Consider the following 20,010-nt stretch of genomic DNA (forward strand, 5'->3'; position numbering starts at 1 on the left):
GCAAATTGTCATATATCCAGTTCCTCAGAATATCTTACAATAACTTACCCACTGATGTCAGCTTCACCTGCGTGTCATTTCCTGCTTTATTTCAGAGCCTTTCATTAACCTGATTACATATCTGTCCTCAATGTCAATAGACAATAGGTGCAGAAGTAGACCATTCGGCCCTTCGAGCCTGCACCGCCATTTTGAGATCATGGCTGATCAATTACTATCAATACCCGGTTCCTGCCTTGTCCCCATATCCCTTGATTCCCCTATCGATAAGATACCTATCTAGCTCCTTCTTGAAAGCATCCAGAGAATTGGCCTCCACTGCCTTCCGAGGCAGTACATTCGAGACTCCCACAACTCTCTGGGAGAAGAAGTTTTTCCTTAACTCTGTCCTAAATGACCTACCCCTTATTCTCAAACCATGCCCTCTGGTACTGGACTCTCCCAGCATCTGGAACATATTTCCTGCCTCTATCTTGTCCAATCCCTTAATAATCTTAGATGTTTCAATCAGATCCCCTCTCAATCTCCTTAATTCCAGCATGTACAAGCCCAGTCTCTTTAACCTCTCTGCGTAAGACAGTCCTGACATCCCAGGAATTAACCTTGTGATTCTATGCTGCACTTCCTCTATAGCCAGGAGGGGGTGTAGATTTTACTATAGACCCCCCCCACCCCCAATGGCCACCATTGGGGGTGGGGGGGGTCTATAGTAAAATCCCATCAATGTGATTGCACCCTTTTTATTCCCGAGTTTCACACAAATGGACTCAGTGGCTGAACCCTCCATTACGTCTCCCCCGAATGCAGCTATGATATTGTCCCTGATTAGTAGTGTAATACCACCCCCATTTACCTCCTCCTCTATCTTTTCTAAAACTTCAAAAAGCATGGTACATGTCTGGCCCTCTCTCAGCCAAGTTTCAGTAATGGCTACATCATAGCTCCTTGTACTGATCCATACTCTAAGTTTGTCACCCTTACTCATAATACTCCGAGCCTTGAAATATACATGCAACAAAATATCCCACCCATTATACCCGTTATTTCAATTTTGCCTTTCAATACTTTCTTTGACATCTACCTTTTTGTCTGATCCTTCCCTTACTGGCCTGCTTAAGATCTTTATCCTTGATTGTTTCGTGCTTCCTAATTTTGTATATGTAGTTGTGGTTATTATTGTTTAAAATTAGGGGCTGGGATGGCAGAGCCAAGTTTCTATATTCTGTCTGTATTGGATTTTATGTTGCACGTGTTTATTATGGGCTACGGTAATCTGTCATTTGAGTATAGTCCTGTATTCACGCTTTGACCTTGTTAGTTTAGTAAGTTGAGAGGGGGTGAGATGGGGAATTAATATTTTTGCTGACTGCTTATTTTAGTTAATTTGATTATTTACAATCTTCACGTAGTTTGTTTAGTTCACTAATTATGCCAATTTCACTGAAATCGCAATATTAGCTTGTTTACAATTGGTTGGTAATAAATGATCCAACATACAGTATTTTGCTTTGACTTGGTATTCAGTCATTTGGAAGCATCATACAGTGTTAATTCCCTCACTTGGTCTCTCAGCAGTTTTGATTTGCTACAGATGATGTTCACATTTAATGGGGCTGGAGCTTAATATTCTGGATTTATGGCAAATAAATCAGTTTTACTTTAAACTCTGTCTCAGGTACTTAGTGAATCTACAATACACCCAGTGTACATTAGGGAGTCAACTCTGCCCAGCTGGTCCGTGACAGACTTTCTGTTCCATGTCAGTCCTTTTAAATCCTTCCCTGCTGTTCACCTCTTTCTCCCTGTGGTGATGGGTTCCAAACCCTTGAATTCCTGCATGATTTTTTGCAGACTGAAGGAAACAAGCTGACTGCAGTTACATGTTGCTGACATGTTACATGTCAGACATGTTGCTTGTCCCTCAAATTTCTGGGCCGAGGATGAATGACATTGTTAGCTACCAACCTTATTCCCTGTTCATTTCAATGTTATGGGTCATTTTCACTTCTTCCTAAGGGCTGTGTCCCACATAGCAGAGTTGTTAGAATCCACCACTGTACTCTAAAGTCTGAAAGCAGAATGGAAACCATACATTGTATGCTCAATGGAGTGGGAACAGAAACCAGAGACGGATCAGCACAGGGTAGAGTTTCAGGGGTAAGAGGATATAGAACATAGAACAATACAGCATGGTACTGGTCCTTCGGCCCACAATGTTGTGCCAACCCTTAAACCCTGCCTCCCATATAACCTTCCACCTTAAATTCCTCCATATACCTGTCTAGTAGTCTCTTAAATTTCACTAGTATATCTGCCTCTACCACTGACTCAGGCAGTGCATTCCACGCACCAACCAGTCTCTGAGTGAAAAACCTTCCTCTAATATCCCCCTTGAACTTCCCTCCCCTTACCTTAAAGCCATGTCCTCTTGTACTGAGCAGTGGTGCCCTGGGGAAGAGGTGCTGGCTGTCCACTCTATTCATTCCTCTTAATATCTTGTACACTTCTATCATCTCTCCTCTCATCCTCCTTCTCTGCAAAGAGTAAAGCCCTAGCTCCCTTAATCTTTGATCATAATGCATACTCTCTAAACCAGGCAGCATCCTGGTAAATCTCTTCTGTACCCTTTCCAATGCTTTCACATCCTTCCTATAGTGAGGCGACCAGAAATGAACACAATACTCCAAGTGTGGCCTAACCAGGTTTTTATAGAGCTGCATCATTACCCTGTGACTCTTAAACTCTATCCCTCGACTTATGAAAGCTAACACTCCATAAGCTTTCTTAACTACCCTATCAACCAGTGAGGCAACTTTCAGGGGTCTGTGGACATGTACTCCTAGATCCCTCTGCTCCTGCATACTTCCAAGTATCCTGCCATTTTACTGCCTTGGAGTTTGTCCTTCCAAAGTGAACCACCTCACACTTCTCTGGGTTGAACTCCATCTGCCACTTCTGAGCCCACTTCTGCATCCTATCAATGTCTCTCTGCAATCTTCGACAATCCTCAACACTATCCACAACACCATCAACTTTTGTGTTGTCTGCAAACTTTCCAACCCACCCTTCTACCCCCACATCCAGGTCGTTAATAAAAATCATGTATAGGTCCCAGAACAGATCCTTGTGGGACTTCACTAGTCACAACCCTGCAATTTGAATGTACTCCCTCCACCACAAACCTCTGCTTTCTGAAGGCAAGCCAATTCTAGATCCACCTGGCCAAACTTCCTTGGATCCCATGCCTTCTGACTTTCATATGATGAGGAACAGGAAAACACAGCTGAAGGGGGGGGGGGGGGATTGGCAACTAATAACAGAATAACAACATTTGGAAGCTGATTGACAGAGCCACAAATTAGGTTGAGTTTGACTGGTGACACACACAATGCCTATTGACATTAAGTATATTGTTTGTGGAAGCTGCCTGTTTTAAACTGGCTCTGGAAAAAGCTGCACTGGACCTCCTGGCCATAATTGAGGTCATGCTATCATCCGAGTTGGGACTCGGGATGGAAAATATAGTTCCAAGTTGAAATTTCTGTAAGTATTTATAATGTATCTTTCAGATAAAGTACATAAGCAATTTTCTACCAATTGTAGTGGAACAATGAGATCAGGTCTTAAGTCCAGAACCATCTGATCTCCAGACCTCAGAAGATAATGGGAACAGTTGAGAGTGATTCCTAAAAGAAAGAACTGGGTCCATACACCAGTGAATTAAAATGTTAAACAGAACTCCATAGGATGAACATCACATTTCCTTGAATCACTCTCAGCAGGTCACCATTGTTTCTTCTATTCAATTTGGGTGGATAATGGGTGTTGGCCGAATGGAGTTACGTCTCTACCAAAGGAGGAGTAAGGCACTCATTCCCTCCGCTGGTCTGCAGGTCACACTCGGACCCGATCAGGGTCACATGAAGCGATGGGAGCAGATATTGAGCTGCCAGTTCTGTCCTCCTGCAACCAAGACTCATTAATGACTGCAATATCATAATTCCATGTGTTGATCTATGCCCTGACCTCATCCACCCTTCCTACAATAAATCTTGTATTGAAACATACGCAGCAGAGTGCACTAGTTGCACCATGCTTAACCTTTTGATTCCTGACTTTGTCTGAGGTCTTACCAACATCTGTCTCCACAACCTCTGCATTAAATGTTCCAGCACTCTGGTTTCCATTCCCCTGCAACTCTTGATTAAACCCCACTGTGCAGCACTAGCAAAGCTTCCTGCTAGGATATTAGTTGACCCATTCTCTCGCTCAATCTTGGACACTCCCCTACCCTCTCCATCCCCTGTATCTCTAAGTCTCACGCTTTCCCAATCCCACTACTTGCATCACTGGGTCACCCTACACCTTTTTAAAATCCCATTTACCTCAATCTTTGGGTCACCCCTTCCTATTCCTGGGCCATTTTCTCCCCTCAACCCTAGCTTTGGGTCACCAGCTTCCCCACACCCCCACTCAAGGTCAATTTCTTACCCCCATCTATCCTATCTCTGGGTCATCATTTTCCCCCACTCCTGAAGTTTCTGGGTCACCCCACCCGTGTTCAAATTGCCACTTCCCCCATATCCACCTTCTCCTCTGAGTGGGTCCCATTCCTCTTCTTAGTGGCTCTGGGTCACTCCTTCACACTTCCCCTTCTGTCTCCTCTTCCCGTTGTTCACATCTCAGGGTCTCCTATAGCCCTCGCTCACCCATCTGTTGGTCACCACTTTTGCCTATCTCTGGATCCCCTCTATACCTCTTCATTCAACTCTGGATCTCCTCCTTCATTCATCCCTCATGTCTGGAAGTCCTCATCGCTCCTTCCTTCATCTCTGGATCTCCTCTATCCCCCTTCCCTCATCTCTGGTTCTTCTTGTCCCCCCTCCAGTCATCACTGAATTCCATCCTTTCCCCTTCTCTCGCTCTAGATCTCCTCTCTCCCTGTTCCCCTTCTCTGGATCTCCTTCTTGCACTGGATCCCCTTTCCTCCTTTTCCCTTGTCTGTTGATCTCAAACTTCCCCCTTCCCTTATTTCTAGATCTCCTCCCTGCCCCTTTCATTGTCACATAAAGTCGGAGAGTCAAAGAAAACTACGGCATGGAAACAGGCCATTCAGCCCATCTAGTTTAATGCTAACCATTTGGACTGCCTACTCTCATTGACCAGTCCAAGGAATAAAGTCTTAACCTATTCAATCTTTACATAACTCATGACCCCCAGTCCCATCAACAAACTAGTAAAATTTCTCTGTACTCTTTCTATCGTTTACATTTTTCCTATAGGTAGGTGATGAAAACTGCACACAATACTCCAATTAGGTGCCACCAACGTCTTCTATAACTTCAACATAACATCCCATCTCTGTTAGGGCCTTGGCAATTTCTGCACCTTGCTCCCGCAGGGTCCTAGGGAACACCTGGTCAGGCCCTGGGGATTTATCCACCATAATTTCCCTCAGTTCAGCAAACATTTCGTCCTGTAGTCTGTAGTCTCTGTCTCTGTACTACAGACTCTGTATAGAGACCATGAAGTTGATGCTAATTTGCCTCACTTCAATAGCCTCTGCATCCATCTCCTGAGCAAACACAGATGCAAAACGTTTATTTAAAATGTCCCTCATCTCTCTTGGCTCCATAAATGGATTACCATTCTGATCTTACAGAGGAACAATCTGTCTCTTGCAATACTTTTGCTTTTAACATATCTGTAGAGTCCCTTCAGATTTTTCTACAGTCTACCTGCTAGGGAAACCTCTTGCCCTCTTGATTCCTTTCTTAAGTGTTCTCTTTCATTTCTTATATTCAGTAAGCACCTCATTTGTTCCTAAACAGTCATGATGAAATGGCAGAGCAGACTCATTGGGCCAAATGGCTTACTTCTGCTCCTATTTCTTATGGTTTCATGGTTATTTAACATAATTGTGTCAGATCTCTGCTGATCCCACCTCCTGTACCCATTTCCTCCACCCTTCAGTTCATCACTTACATAAATATTTATCTATTTCCACTTCAAATCAACCAGCTGGTGGGAGTATTCAAGGAAATTTTCAACCTCTCACTGCTACAGGTGGAAGTTCCCACCTGCTTCAAAAAGGCAACAATTATACCAAGTGCCTAAGAAGAATAATGTGAGCTCCCTTAATGACTATCGCCCGGTAGCACACACATCTACAGTGATGAAATGCTTTGAGAGGTTGGCTATGACCAGACTGAACTCCTGCCTCAGCAAGGACCTGGACCCACTGCAATTTGCCTTTCACAATAGGTCAACAGCAGATGCAATCTCAATGGCTCTTCACACAGCTTTAGACCACCCAGACAACACAAACACCTATGTCAGGATGCTGTTCAACAGCTGCAGCTCAGCATTTAAGACCATCATTCCCAAAATCCTGATTGAGAAATCACAGAAATTAGAGGTTTCTATACCTCCCTCTGCAATTGGATCCTCAACTCCCTAACCGGAAGACCACAATCTGTGTGGATTGGTGATAACATCTCTTCCTCACTGACAATTAACACTGGTGCACCTCAGGGGTTGTGCTTAGCCCACTGCTCTACTCTCTATATACACATGACTGTGTGGCTAAGAACAGCTCAAATACCATCTATAAATTTACTGATGATACAACCATTGTTGGTAGAATCTCAGGTGGTGACGAGAGGGCATACAGGAACAAGATATGCCGACTTCTCCTTCTCAAATTGCAAGGTGAATTCTGTCATATTATGATCACTTGCCTCTAAGGGTTCCTTTAACTTAAGCACTCTAATCATTTCCAGTTCAAAACTGTCCAGGCAAGTTGCCTGGACAGGCCTATAACTAAGATCTGTCTTCTATAAGAGGCAGTTTTCTGGAGCAACCTCTAAAAGCTTCATCATTGTGACTTGACATACAGACTTAACAGAGAGTGTTGGTAACGATCAATCTCTACTGGGCTAAGTGCTGTTAACCTCTGGTCTTGATGACTGTTAAATGACTTGAAAAAGAAAGAAAAAAGATGATATTTACATAAATGTTAAGAACATAGAATAGTACAACATGAGAATTGGCCATTTGGCCCACAGTGTTGTACTGAACCAGCAAAAAGCAAATAAAAAAAACACTCAAACACTGATCCCTCTTACCTACACAATGCCTGTATCCCTCCATCTTCCTTGCATCATGTGCCTCTCTAAACATCTCTTAAAAGCCTCTAATGTAATTGCCTCTACCACCACACCAGGCAACACATTCCAGGCATCCACAACTCTGAATAAAAAACATTCTTCACATCCCATTTGAACCTACCCTCTCTCACCATCAATGCATGCCCTCTGGTATTAGACATTTCAACTCTGGGAAACAGATACTCTCTGTCCACTCTATCTATGCCTCACTTAATCTATAGTATGTACCGCATTGAACTGTTGCTGCTAAGTTAACAAATTTCACAACACATGCCTGTGATAATAAACCTGACTCATGAGTTGAAATACTTTGATCACTGGGTCACCCACCTGGAGCACTAATACACCTTCATGCTAGGATAATAGTCCCCTTCCAGATCAGATGTAAAACATTTTTTGTACAGGTCCCATCTTCCCTGGAAGAAAGCCCATTGTTCCAAAAATCTTAAGCACTCCCTCCAACACCTCAGTCATGTATTAAACAGTCTAATCTTCCTAGTTCTGACCTCGCTAGCACGTGGCATGAGTAGCAATCCTGAGGTCACTAGAGGTCCCTTTAACGCCTAATTCATTGAATGCCCTATGCAGAACTTCATCACTCTTTCTAACTACATCATCGGTACCTATATGGACCATGGCCTTTGGCTGCTCATCCTCCCAATTAAGAATGTTGAGGACTTGATCCAAGATAACCCAGACACAGACACCTGGAAATCAACATAACATCTGGGAACCTCACTCACCCACCCACAGAATCTCCTTTCTGTTCTCTAACAAATCCCCTATCACCACAGCCCACTTCCCCCCCTTACGAATCAGTGCCAGAAAGAGAGCGTTATACCCCCCACAAACAGTATCCAAAGTGTGGTTGAGGGGGATTGCCACAGGGGTTTCTGCACCTTGGTTATAACTACCTTTCTATATGTCCTATTTATCGCCCCCTGCCTTGCCAAATCCCACAAGAGGAGCATTCTACTATCCTGCCTGACATCCGTACTGTTCTAACTAATCCAAATATAAACAATAAATATACTGGGCAAAATCTACCAACAGCTTTTCACTTTCTATATGAAGCCTCAAAATCCCCATTCTAACACCATGCACTTGAAGAATGGCTCTTCTGCATAACACTGCCTTATCTTAATTTGTTCTTGCCAATCAATCCCAACTACTGATTGGCCGCTGCTCAAAACACCAAACTGTCCCGAGTTAATGCTTTATGCACCCGAACAGCGAACATGAGCGAATTACGTCTTCTCACGTATCGGATCTACACGATTGGCTGCTGCTCAAAATACCAACATTACCAGATACTTAAAGAGCAAACACGAGGAAATCTGCAGCTGCTGGAAATTCAGACAACACGCACAAAATGCTGGCGGAACACAGCAGGCCAGGCAGCAACTATAGGGAGAAGCACTGTCGACGTTTCGTCCAGACGAAAGGTCTCGGCTCACCAAGTGCAGTCTGACCAATGCCTTATAAACCTTCAGCATTACATCCTTGATTTCATACTCTCGTCCTCCCGAAACCTCCGCACTTCAGAATTCGCCATCGGAGACACAGCGATCAAATGCGCACGCGTAGATGTCACAGCTGGTGCCCGGAAATCGCGCATGCGCCCAGTGCAGGCAGGCTCTTGAGGATCGGCAGCAGGTAGGAGCTGGGTTCCGGACGGGTGTCCACACCGCGGCTTCGGGACTATAGTTGTGAGTTCCGGATCACCCTGGCCATGCACCCCGGGACAACCCTCCCCCACGCGCAATAAAAAACAAATCGCGTAAACGGCAACAAAGATTGTGCTTCCTGAATACTTTTCTGTGTATGAGTTTTGAACTGCTGATAGGAGATTGACCATGAAATTTCCCTATCACACACCATTTTTTTTCGAAATTCCCTATATTTGTTATTTCAATTCGTAATTCAAGTTAGTTAAAATGTTACTCACAATGTAAGCTGAAAGCTGTGCGGGCATGTCTGGGCATGCATAGGCAGGGCTGATGCTGCGTGGCAGGGCAGGTTTTAGGAAGGGTACATACTCACTGTTCCGTGCATTGCGTTTACATTACATTGGTTTGCGATCACGCTGAAGCGCCTGCTATGCGTGCATAGCATATTGTGTGTACTCATTATAACAAAGCAATTGTATTTTCAGGAGTATTTGTGATATCAAAAGTCTTGCCGATGTTGCAATAGCCGCGATACTTTGTTATATTTGTGGCGAGAATACGCTTAAATCTCAAAAACAGCATGACTCCTTCTTGAGAAAGCCTATGAGCTCTATTTTGGGTGTAAAATGCGTTACCACGACAAACACTGGGCTCCTGACATTTGTCCTGCAATATGCCCTGTCGATCTTCGAGCTTGGCTTTAGAGGTACTGTCCCGATGATATGGCGAGTACAGAAGGATCAAGTGACAAGCTGTTACTTCTGTCTGACCAGTGTGTCTAGTTTCTCTGCTGAAAACAAGAAATCCATTGAATAGCCCCGTCTCCATTCTGCAATAAGACTTGTGCTGCATGGCGATAGACTTCCAGTACCAAATCCACCAGAGACATGGAGTCTAGAGGAAGCAGGCGAAGATGTCGTATGCACCAGCCAGGAAGGGGAAACATACCGATACAGGTTTTAAATCGTTAATGCCAAATGAGCCTCATCTGACAACTCAAGCTGTGTTAAATGACCTTGTCAGAGACTTGGATTTGCCAAAGGCAAAAGCAGAATTACTGGGTTCAAGGATGGAATCTGCTGTCACCAGGTACAAAAACTCCCCTGAAGAATTTTGATATTTACATAGAACAATACAGCACAGTACAGGCCCTTTGGCCCACAATGTGCCGACCCTTAAACTCTGCCTTCCATATAACCCTCCCACCTTAAATTCCTCCATATACCTGTCTACTAGTCTGAGACAGATAGCTGTTTATTTTCTGATCCTTAAGGTCTGATCCTTAGCAGTCTTAATTCTAAGATTTCAATTGACTTTAAAGTACCAACAAACATACAAATACTAAACAAACTAAATAAAGATCTGAGAAATCATGCAAAAAGGTAAGTTTGGAAGTTGCAAATTTGTTAAAAAGTTCAAATCTTATTAAAAAAAAGTATTTTTTTTAAAAAACAATGGTTTCCCTTTTGATTCCATAAGGACCTGACAGAAACACATCTGAAAAATCAGAGGTGGAAAGCACTTGAAGTATCTATATTACCACTTTTAAACATACATAAAAATGTAGATTATGATAATAATGTCTGATAATTATATTCATGCCTTCCCACAGTACTTGTCTTAATCTGGAGTCACTTCAGCTCGCGTGCTCACTTTCACCTTCTACCTTAACTGCTGAATTAATAATTAACAGTACCAGGTAAGGATCTTCCCACTCAGCTCCCAGGGATTCCTAAAGCAGTTTCTTGACAAGAACCTACTCGCCAGGAATCAAGGTAGGTCCTGCTTCCAATGAACCACTCCCAAGAGTAGAAACCCACTGAGAAGCAGACTTAATTTTCATGTCCAATTCCACTTCTTCTGTTGGTTGGCAGCTGGGGTCCACTGACCCGTCTGTACCAATCTTATTGGCACGTCGAAATCCCGCTACACTCCTTAAGCAGTTTGTACTAGTTTGCTGTAGCAAACAGCAGTTTCACTCCAGTTTGCTTTTGTCAGCTTCACCATTTTGGCAACATCTTGTTTCAAACCATCCATAAAAGTTGACATGTGTGGCCCATATATAACAAGTCTGGTTTGGGGCTTGTTTCTCCAACCCTGTCTTAATTGCTACCTAACCAGCTGGTAAAATTCTGTGTATCATCTCCTTACTATCATGTCAACTGGTTGATTTGCTGACTTGTTAGCATGGTAGCTAATATTTAAATGCCGTCATATGGATGCAATTTGTATATAGTCTTGGTTCATTGAAATTTAGCCCAAGTCTTTAAGCTTCCGTTTTAGGTGTGTAACTTTCCTGGACCATTTGTCCTTTTTTTTCTGGATCTGGTGGTTGATGACAAACCTCCAGTTTCTTTTCATAATCTCCATCATCAGTTTTGTGTGTTTACTGGGGCAAATCTTGCATTGACTGCAAGGCCAATTATCTGATTAAGGTACTGTCATCATCACTTAAGCCACTACGTCTGTTAAATGAGTATCACTTTGCAGTTCCTTGGAGTTCCCAAGGTGTTGCTGTTTGTGGTGGTGGAGGAAGAGTTGGCTGCCTTCCAACATTATTGGCATCAATGTAACACCGCCCACTGGGGATTAGGGGGGTGTTGGCCGAAACGCGCACCGGAGGTCTTACTGATACCGTGCAGATGTGCCGTATCTCAGTTTGAAATTCTGAACAAAGCTCTTAACTGCGGGCATAGATTGCATGTTGTTGTTTCACCTGCTCTGTGAATGTAGAAATTGTTTATTTTTTTGCTGATTTATTATATATTTCATTCTGCTCTGTATTTAATGCATTTCCCCCTTGTTCATCCATTTGATTTTCACTTTTTAAGAACTTGCATGTCCAGAGCTCCTCTTAAGGTCACTGTGTTTATTTCCCGAACAGATCTTTTTGATCTTACAACATATTGCTTCAACGTCACATCTAAGCCAGTCCTTGCTAGACTTAGAGCTTTAGTAGCACATTTCTTTGCCTCTTTCAATACTTTTATTGAAGAATACAGAGTACAAGAAGATATATAAGTCAAAAAAGGATAAAGTATTACCAAATATAATATATTTGAATCACACTTGCAATCTCATTACCCTATATTCATGTAAATAAAATTAAATCACAATATTGAAATGTGATAATTTTATTATATGAGAAAAGAAATCTAAGCCCAGTACTAAGGTCGAGGCTGTTTGGTAAAGAAAGAAATAAGGAAAAAAATCCTTATCATATAGTGAAATATGTTATTAGCCAACATCTGTACTTTTAAGAGCAAAGCAAAGATTTTGAAAATAGTACAAAAATGGTCCCCACAATGTTTGAAAGTCTTGACTAGATTCAGAAATTGAACAACGGACCTTCTCTAAATTTAAGCATGACATAACATCATGTAGCCATTGAGCATGAGTAGGTGGAACAATATCCTTCCATTTAAGCAAGAGCGCCCTCCTAGCTACAAGAGAAATAAAAGCCAAATTGTGCAAATTAGATGTCTCCAAAATAATATCTTTTCCTCCAACAATACCGAATAAGGCAGTCAAAGGGTTAAGCTTAATACTTACTTTGAGAAGTACAGGGAAATTTTGGAATGTTTTTCAAGACTTGGGCATGTCCAAAACATATGAATTAGTGAAGCTTCTCCATTGTTACATCTATCACAATAGGGAGATATATTTGAATAAAAACGAGATAGCTTATCCTTGATCATGTGAGCCCTATGGACCACTTTAAATTGTAGGACGGAGTGACGGGCACATAACGATGAAGTGTTAACCAATTTAAAAATTCCATTCCAAGTTTCCTCAGAAATTGAAATCTGTAACTCTTGTTCCCAAAGATTTTTAATTTTGTCCAAAGGTGCATTTCTCATTCCCAGCTACGTGCCATAAATATTGGATATTGAACCATTATGAAAAGGTTTCAAATTAGAAATTACATCTAATTAGTTCTTATTGGGACTTTTAGGAAACATATATATAACTAAGATCTCAGAAGGTTTCTAATTTGTAGATATCGAAAAAAGTGGGCTTTTGGTAAGCTGACAATTGCTCAAACGAAAAGAGACTTCCTCCAATAAACAGATCCTGGAAGCATTTAATACCCAATCTGTCCCATTCTTTAAAAACTGGATTGGTCATAGAAGGTTTGCACATTTCTTTGCCAACAGTATCAAGTTTATATGCATTGCTAAGTAAGCGCCTAAAATTTCAGTGAAATTTTCCTTTGCAGCTGGGATTCAATGTCTGTTTCAAAGCTTTGACCATTGTATTAGTTTTGATCTTAAGGAGTACTCTTCACTTTCAGATGTCAGAAATGTCACAACCCCGTTGTGACTATAACATCATATCATAAACCAAATATTCTCTGATATTTTAAAACTTTCCTCAGTCTGACAATTCACAATCCCCTTGTGAATATAATAGCAGTCTCTGGATTTACAATCAACTATACCATCCCCACACAGGTTATCCAACCATGAAAAATCTGCCACAACTAAATTACTGGCTCTACTCACGCTTAGACTCCCTTTACTGAAGATATTTACTCACGGACTATTGAGAACAGAGGGATGTTTTGCCACCTAGCTGCACAATTAAAACTTCCTTTTTTTGAATTGAATTGACTTTATCACTTAAATCCTTCACATACATGGAGTAAAATTCTTTATGTTACGTCTCCATCTAAATGTGCAATTCATAGTAATTTGTAATGAATAGTATGTACAACAGGACAGTCAATATAACATAGAAATCCATTTGTATCAGTGTGAATTAATCAGTTTGATGGCCTGGTGGCTGTCCCAGAGCTCGTTGGTCCTGGCTTTTATGCTGTGGTACCATTTCCCTGATGTTAGCAGCTGGAACAGTTTGAAGTTGCGGTGACTAGGGTTCCCAAAGATCCTTCGGGCCCTTTTTACACACTTGTGTTTGTAAATGTCCTGAATAGTGGGAAGTTCACATCTACAGATGCGCTGGGCTGTCCTGTGATTGAGGGAAGTACAGTTCCCACACCAGTCAATGATACAGCCAGTCAGGATGCTCAATTTTGCCCCTATAGAAAGTTCTTAGAATTCCGGGGCCCACACCAAATGTCTTCAATCGTCCGAGGTGAAAGAGGTGCTGTTGTGTTTTTTTTCACCACACAGCTGTTATGTACAGACTACGTGAGATTGTCAGTGATGTTTATGCTGAGGAACTTAAAACTGTTCACCCAGATCCATTGATGGCAATAGGGGTTAGCCTGTCTCCATTCTTCCTGTAATCTACAACCAGCTCCTTTGTTTTTGCAAAATTGGGGTTGTTTTCTTGATACCACTGGGTCAGGGTGATGTTATTATTTGAGATTAGGCTGAACAGTGTAGTATCGTCAGTGTGTGATTTTTTTCTTCAAATAATCGTCCCATGATTGGGCACCAAATTGTTGGATCTCTTGTTTATTTTCTAATCCTTAGTGTGAAGTCAAAAATGGCAAGCAGACTGAATTCTAAGATTTTAGTTTATTTTAAAGTAAAAACAAACTTACAAATTACTAAGCAATGAAGAGTTAATAAACAATGCTGAGAGGTACATTAAAAGTGAAGACAAAAGAATAAAAAACAAAGAGAAAGGTGGTGCCTCTGAAAAATGGATTACTTTTATAAATATCTTTTAGTTATATTAAGAGTAAAAAGGAGGTGAGAGCTGATATTGGACCACCGGAAATTATGCTGGGGGAGGTAGTAATGGAGGACAAAGAAATGGCAGATGAACTTCAGTCTTTACTGTAGAAACCACTTGCTATATGCCATAGGTCTGTGTCAGGGAGCAGAAGTGAGTGCCATTGCTATTACAAAGGAAAAGTGCCAGACAAACTGAAAGGCCTTAAGAGGGATAAGTTATCTGGAACAGATGAACTATATCCCAGAGTCCTGAGAGAGGTTGCTGAAGAGATAATGGATGCATTGGTTATGATCTTTCAAGAATCACTTGATTCTGGCATGGTCCCAGAGGACTGGAAAATTGCAAATGTCACTCCACTCTTTAAGGAGAGAGGAAGACAACAGAGAGGAAATTATATGCCAGTTGGCCTACTGGTTGGGAAAGTGTTGGAGTCCATTATTAAGGATGAGGTTTTGGAGTGCCTGAGACTAATGATAAAATAAGTCAAAGTCAGCGTGGTTTCTGTAAAGGGAAAACTTGCCTGACAAATCTGTTGGAATTCTTCAAAAAACTAACGAGCAGGATGGAGAGGAGAGGCAGTAGATGTCATTTACTTATTCAGACAGCATTTGGTAAGGTGCCTCACATAAAATCCTATGGTGTTACAGGAAAGGTAGAGGCATGGATAGAGGGATGGCTGATGAGCAGGAGGCAGTGGAAATAAAAGGGGCCTTTTCTATTTGGCTGCCAGTGACTAATAGTGTTCCTCAGGGTCAGTATTGGGACCACCACTTATCACATTGTTTGTCAATGACTTAAACAATGGAATTGATGGCTTTGTGGCAAAGTTTGCAGATGATACGAAGATAGGTGGTAGGTAGTTCTGAAGAAGCAGTGCAATTGCAGCAGGACAGACAAATTGGAAGAATGGGCAGGTGGAATACATTGTTGGGAAATGTATGACAATGCATTTTGGTGAAAGGAACAATAATACAGACTACTTTCTAAGTGGTAAGAAGGTTCAAACATCAGAGGAGCAGACGGACTTAAGAGTCCTTGTGCAAAGAGATAGCAGATATTTGTAGTAAGCACAGGGTTGTGATTGTAGGAGATTTTAATTTTCAAAACATACCCATACTGTAAAAGGGATGGATGGTTTGAAGTTTGTAAAATGTGTGCAGGATAGTTTTTTGCAGCAATACATAGAGGTACCAACTAGAGAATGGGCAGTGTTGGATCTCCTGTTAGGGAATGAGATAGGTCAGGTGATGGAGGTATGTGTTGGGGAGCACTTCAGGTCCAGTGATCACAATGCCATTAGTTTCAATATAATTCTGAAGAAGGATAGGTCTAGACCCAGGGTTGAGATTTTTGATTGGAGAAAGGCTAACTTTGAGGAGATGCGAAAGAATTTAGAAGGAGTGGATTAGGACAATTTGTTTTATGGGAAGGATGTAATAAACAAATGGAGGTCATTTAAACTTGAAATTTTGAGGGTACAGAATCTTTATGTTCCTGTTAGGTTGAAAGGAAAGATTAAAAGTTTGAGAGAGCCATAGTTTTCAAGGGATATTGGAAACTTGGTTCAGAAAAAGAGAGAGATCTACAATAAATATAGGCAGCATGGAGTAAATGAGGTGCTCGAGGAATATAAAGAATGTAAAAAGAATCTTAAGAAAGAAATTAGAAAAGCTAAAAGAAGATATGAGGTTGCTATGGCAAGTAAGGTGAAAATAAATCCGAAGGGTTTCTACAGTTATATTAATAGCAAAAGGATAGTGAGGGATTAAATTGGTCCCTTAGAGAATCAAAATGGACAGCTATGTGTGAAACCAAAAGAGATGGGGGAGATTTTAAACAATTTCTTTTCTTCGGTATTCACTAAGGAGAAGGATATTGAATTGTGTGAGGTAAGGGCAACAAGTGGGGTTGTTATGGAAATTATGATGATTAAAGAAGAGGAAGTACTGGAGCTTTTAAGGAATATAAAAGTGGATAAATCTCCGGGTCCTGACAGGATATTCCAGTAGAACAGAGCAATCTAGGAATAGTGGTACATAGTTCCCTGAAGGTGGAATCTCATGTGGATAGGTGGTGAAGAAAGCTTTTGGTATGCTGGCCTTTATAAATCAGAGCATTCAGTATAGGAGTTGGGATGAAATGTTAAAATTGTACAAGCCATTGGGGAGGCCAAATTTGGAGTATTGTGTACAGTTCTGGTCACCGAATTACAGGGAAGATGTCAGCAATGTAGAGAGAGTACAGGGAAGTTTCACTATAATGTTACCTGGGTTTCAGCACCTAAGTTACAGAGAAAGATTGAACAAGTTAGGTCTTTATGTTTTGGAGCGTAGAAGGTTGAGGGGGGACTTGATAGAGGTATTTAAAATTATGAGGGGGATAGATAGAGTTGATGTGGATAGGCTTTTTCCATTGAGAGTAGGGGAGATTCAAACAAGAGGACATGAGTTGAGAGTTAAGGAGCAAAAGTTTAGGAGTAACACGAGGGGGAATTTCTTTATACAGAGAGTGGTAGCTATGTGGAACGAGCTTCCAGTAGAAGTGGTAGAGGCAGGTTCGGTATTGTCATTTAAAGTAAAATTGGATAGGTATATGGACAGGAAAGGAATGGAGGGTTATTGGCTGAGTGCAGATTGGTGGGACTAAGTGAGAGTAAGCGTTTGGCGCAGACTAGAAGGGCCGAGATGGTCTGTTTCTGTGCTGAAATTGTTATATGGTTAAGACTCCCAGAAAGTTAATGTATAGGTTGAGTCTGTGGTAAAGAAGGCAAATGCAATGTTGGCATTTTTTTCAAGGGGAATAGAATATAAAAGCAAGGAGATAATGCTGAGCCTTTATAAGACACTAGTAGGCCACACTGAGAACGCTGTCAACAGTTTTGGGTCCTGTATCAGAAAAGATGTGTTGTTATTACAGAGAGCCTGGAGAAGGTTCACAGGATAATTCTGGGAATGAAGGGGTTAACATATGAGGAGTGTTTGGCAGCTTTGGGCCTGGACCTGAATTTAAGAATACAAGGAGATCTCATTGAAATGTACTGAATGTTGAAAGGATTAGATATGGTGGATGTGGAGAGGATGTTTCCATGGTGGGGTATCCAGAAATAGAGGGCACAGTGTCAAAATGGAGGTGTGACCTTTTAGAACAAAGGTAAGGAGGAATTTTTTTAGCCAAAGGGTAGTGAATCTGTGGACTGTTCTGCCACAGACTGCGGTGCAGGCCAAGCCCTTCAGTGTACTTGATGTGGAAGTTGATTGTTTCCTGATTGGTCAGGGCATCAAAGGAGATGGGTGAGAAGGCGGGTGCTTGGGGTTGAGTGGGCTACAAGAACAGTCATGATGGAATGGCGGAGTAGACTTGATGGGCCAAGTGGTCTAATCAGCTCCTATGTCTTTCACATCACAGAAGGGCCACACTCCAAATAGAAGTAATACTGCCCTTCTCCCTTTCATGTTCAATCAATGATTTCACCATCAGAGTAATTAGAAAGTCTACAGGATCAGCCATGTAATATCCTGTGCTCTTTGACCAGAACTTGAAATAATACTAGCAGAGAGAGACAAAGTGAGCCACATCACAGATTGAAGACGGGCAGGAATGGACCATTCTAATACAGACAGAAAAACAGAGAACTGGATAATCTGTCTGGTCCCTGATCTGTCCTCAGTTAGAAGATCAGGAGTTGTTCCTCCAACTTGGGTTGAACCTCACTATAACAGTGTGATGTCATTTTACAAGTTGGAAATGACAAAGAATCTGTACAGGAATCTCAAACACAACAGCACATCAGTTTTAATGTCTCTGTCAGGTATTTATGGAGTGACCAGATATTTCCTTTGTAACATAGATATATCTGTTCTTGATCCTAGGAGATGAAGATGTATCACAGTGAAATCCACTGGAACTGGGTTGCTGAGAACACACTAGCATTTATTGATCTGTCTGCAGGAAGCGATTCATTCTGTCATCCAATGTGACGAGATGACAGAAATTTCACAGTAGTGATAGGCCATTCACTTGCTCTGTGTGTAGGAAGAGATTCACTCACTCGGTCGATCCACAGATACACCAGTGAGTTGACAAGGGCGAGAGACTGTTCAATGTGTGGGAAGAGATTTACTCGATAATCTGGATCAGCTGACCATTGACTGAGATTCCACTGTGGAGATGTTGCTCATCTGTTCAGACTGTGGGAAGTGATTCACACTGATACTCATCCACAGACAGATATCAGCGAATACACATGAGAGAGGCCAATCACCAATTCCTACAGACGCAACAGTTGGTTCACAGTGGGGCAATGATGTTCACCTGCTCAGACTGTGGGAAGGGATTCACTCAGTCATCACAACTGAAGGTACATCTGCGAGTTCACACGGGAGAGAGGCCGTTCACCTGCTCAGATTGTGGGAAAGGATTCACACACTTATCCAGCCTACTGGCACACCAGCGCGTTCACACCGGGGAGAAACCATTCACCTGCTCGGACTGTGGAAAGGGATTCACTCGATCATCTCTACTGAAGCTGCATCAGCACGTTCACACTGGAGAGAGACCATTCATCTGCTCTGACTGTGGGAAAGGATTCACTCGATCATCCTACCTCCTGACACACCAGTCAGTTCACACCGGAGAGAGGCCATTCACCTGCTCAGACTGTGGGAAGGGATTCATTCAGTCATCTCAACTGAAGGTACATCAGCGAGTTCACATTGGGGAGAAGCCGTTCACCTGCTCGGACTGTGGGAAGGGATTCATTTACCAATCTTACCTGAAACAACATCAGCGAGTTCACACTGGAGAGAGGCCGTTTATCTGCTCTGAATGTGGGAAGGGATTTTCTCAGTCATGCAACCTTTTGACACACTACCGAGTTCACACTGGGGAGAGGCCATTCATCTGCTCTGAATGTGGGAAGGGATTCAGTCATTCATCCCACCTTCGGAAGCATTGCCGAGTTCACACTGGGGAGAAAGCTTAATGGATATTTTACCATCACAGTTACCAAATCCAAAGGCAAGTACACAAGTGACTGGTGTCGAACTCTGCAGTTATTGTTACTGCTAACCACACCCAGTTCTGCACCTTGGTACTGGGACTGGGTGGAGTTTCTATTGCTGATGTTCACATTTAATGGGACTGGGGTTTAATATTCTGGATCTGTGATAAATAAATCAGTTTTATTTTAAACACTGTCTCAGGTACTCAGTGAACCTACAACATATCCAACATTACAGAGTCAACTGCCTAGCTGGTTCTTGCCAGTATTTCTGTTCCATGTCACTCCTTTTAAGTCCTTCTCTGCGATTCACCTCTTACTTTCCCTGTGGTGATGGGTTCCAAACAATCAGCACTCTGTGAGTGAAGAGGTTTCCCTTGAATTTCCTGCATGACTTTCTGCAGACTAAAGAAGATGAGCTGACTGCAGTTATGTCTGACACGTTTTGTCCCTCAAACCTCTGGGCCGAGGATGAATGACATTGTCAGTTAAGCACCTTATTTCCGTGTAATGGGTCTGTAGT

The 20,010-nt window shown here is 42.1% G+C and overlaps 1 protein-coding gene across 1 annotated transcript in view; it reads left to right on the forward strand.

The window, feature by feature from the left end:
• LOC132382815 (gastrula zinc finger protein XlCGF26.1-like) overlaps positions 1-19,678 on the forward strand; it is a 60,804-nt gene extending 41,126 nt beyond the window's left edge. Inside the window, exon 3 of the mRNA XM_059953270.1 lies at positions 18,702-19,678. Within this exon, the coding sequence (XP_059809253.1) occupies positions 18,702-19,469 (768 nt within the window). The 3' untranslated portion in view covers positions 19,470-19,678. The remainder of the gene's footprint in view (positions 1-18,701) is intronic.
• The last annotated feature ends 332 nt before the right edge of the window (positions 19,679-20,010 follow it).

Source organism: Hypanus sabinus, chromosome 29, assembly GCF_030144855.1.
Source record: "Hypanus sabinus isolate sHypSab1 chromosome 29, sHypSab1.hap1, whole genome shotgun sequence".
Taxonomy (NCBI): domain Eukaryota; kingdom Metazoa; phylum Chordata; class Chondrichthyes; order Myliobatiformes; family Dasyatidae; genus Hypanus; species Hypanus sabinus.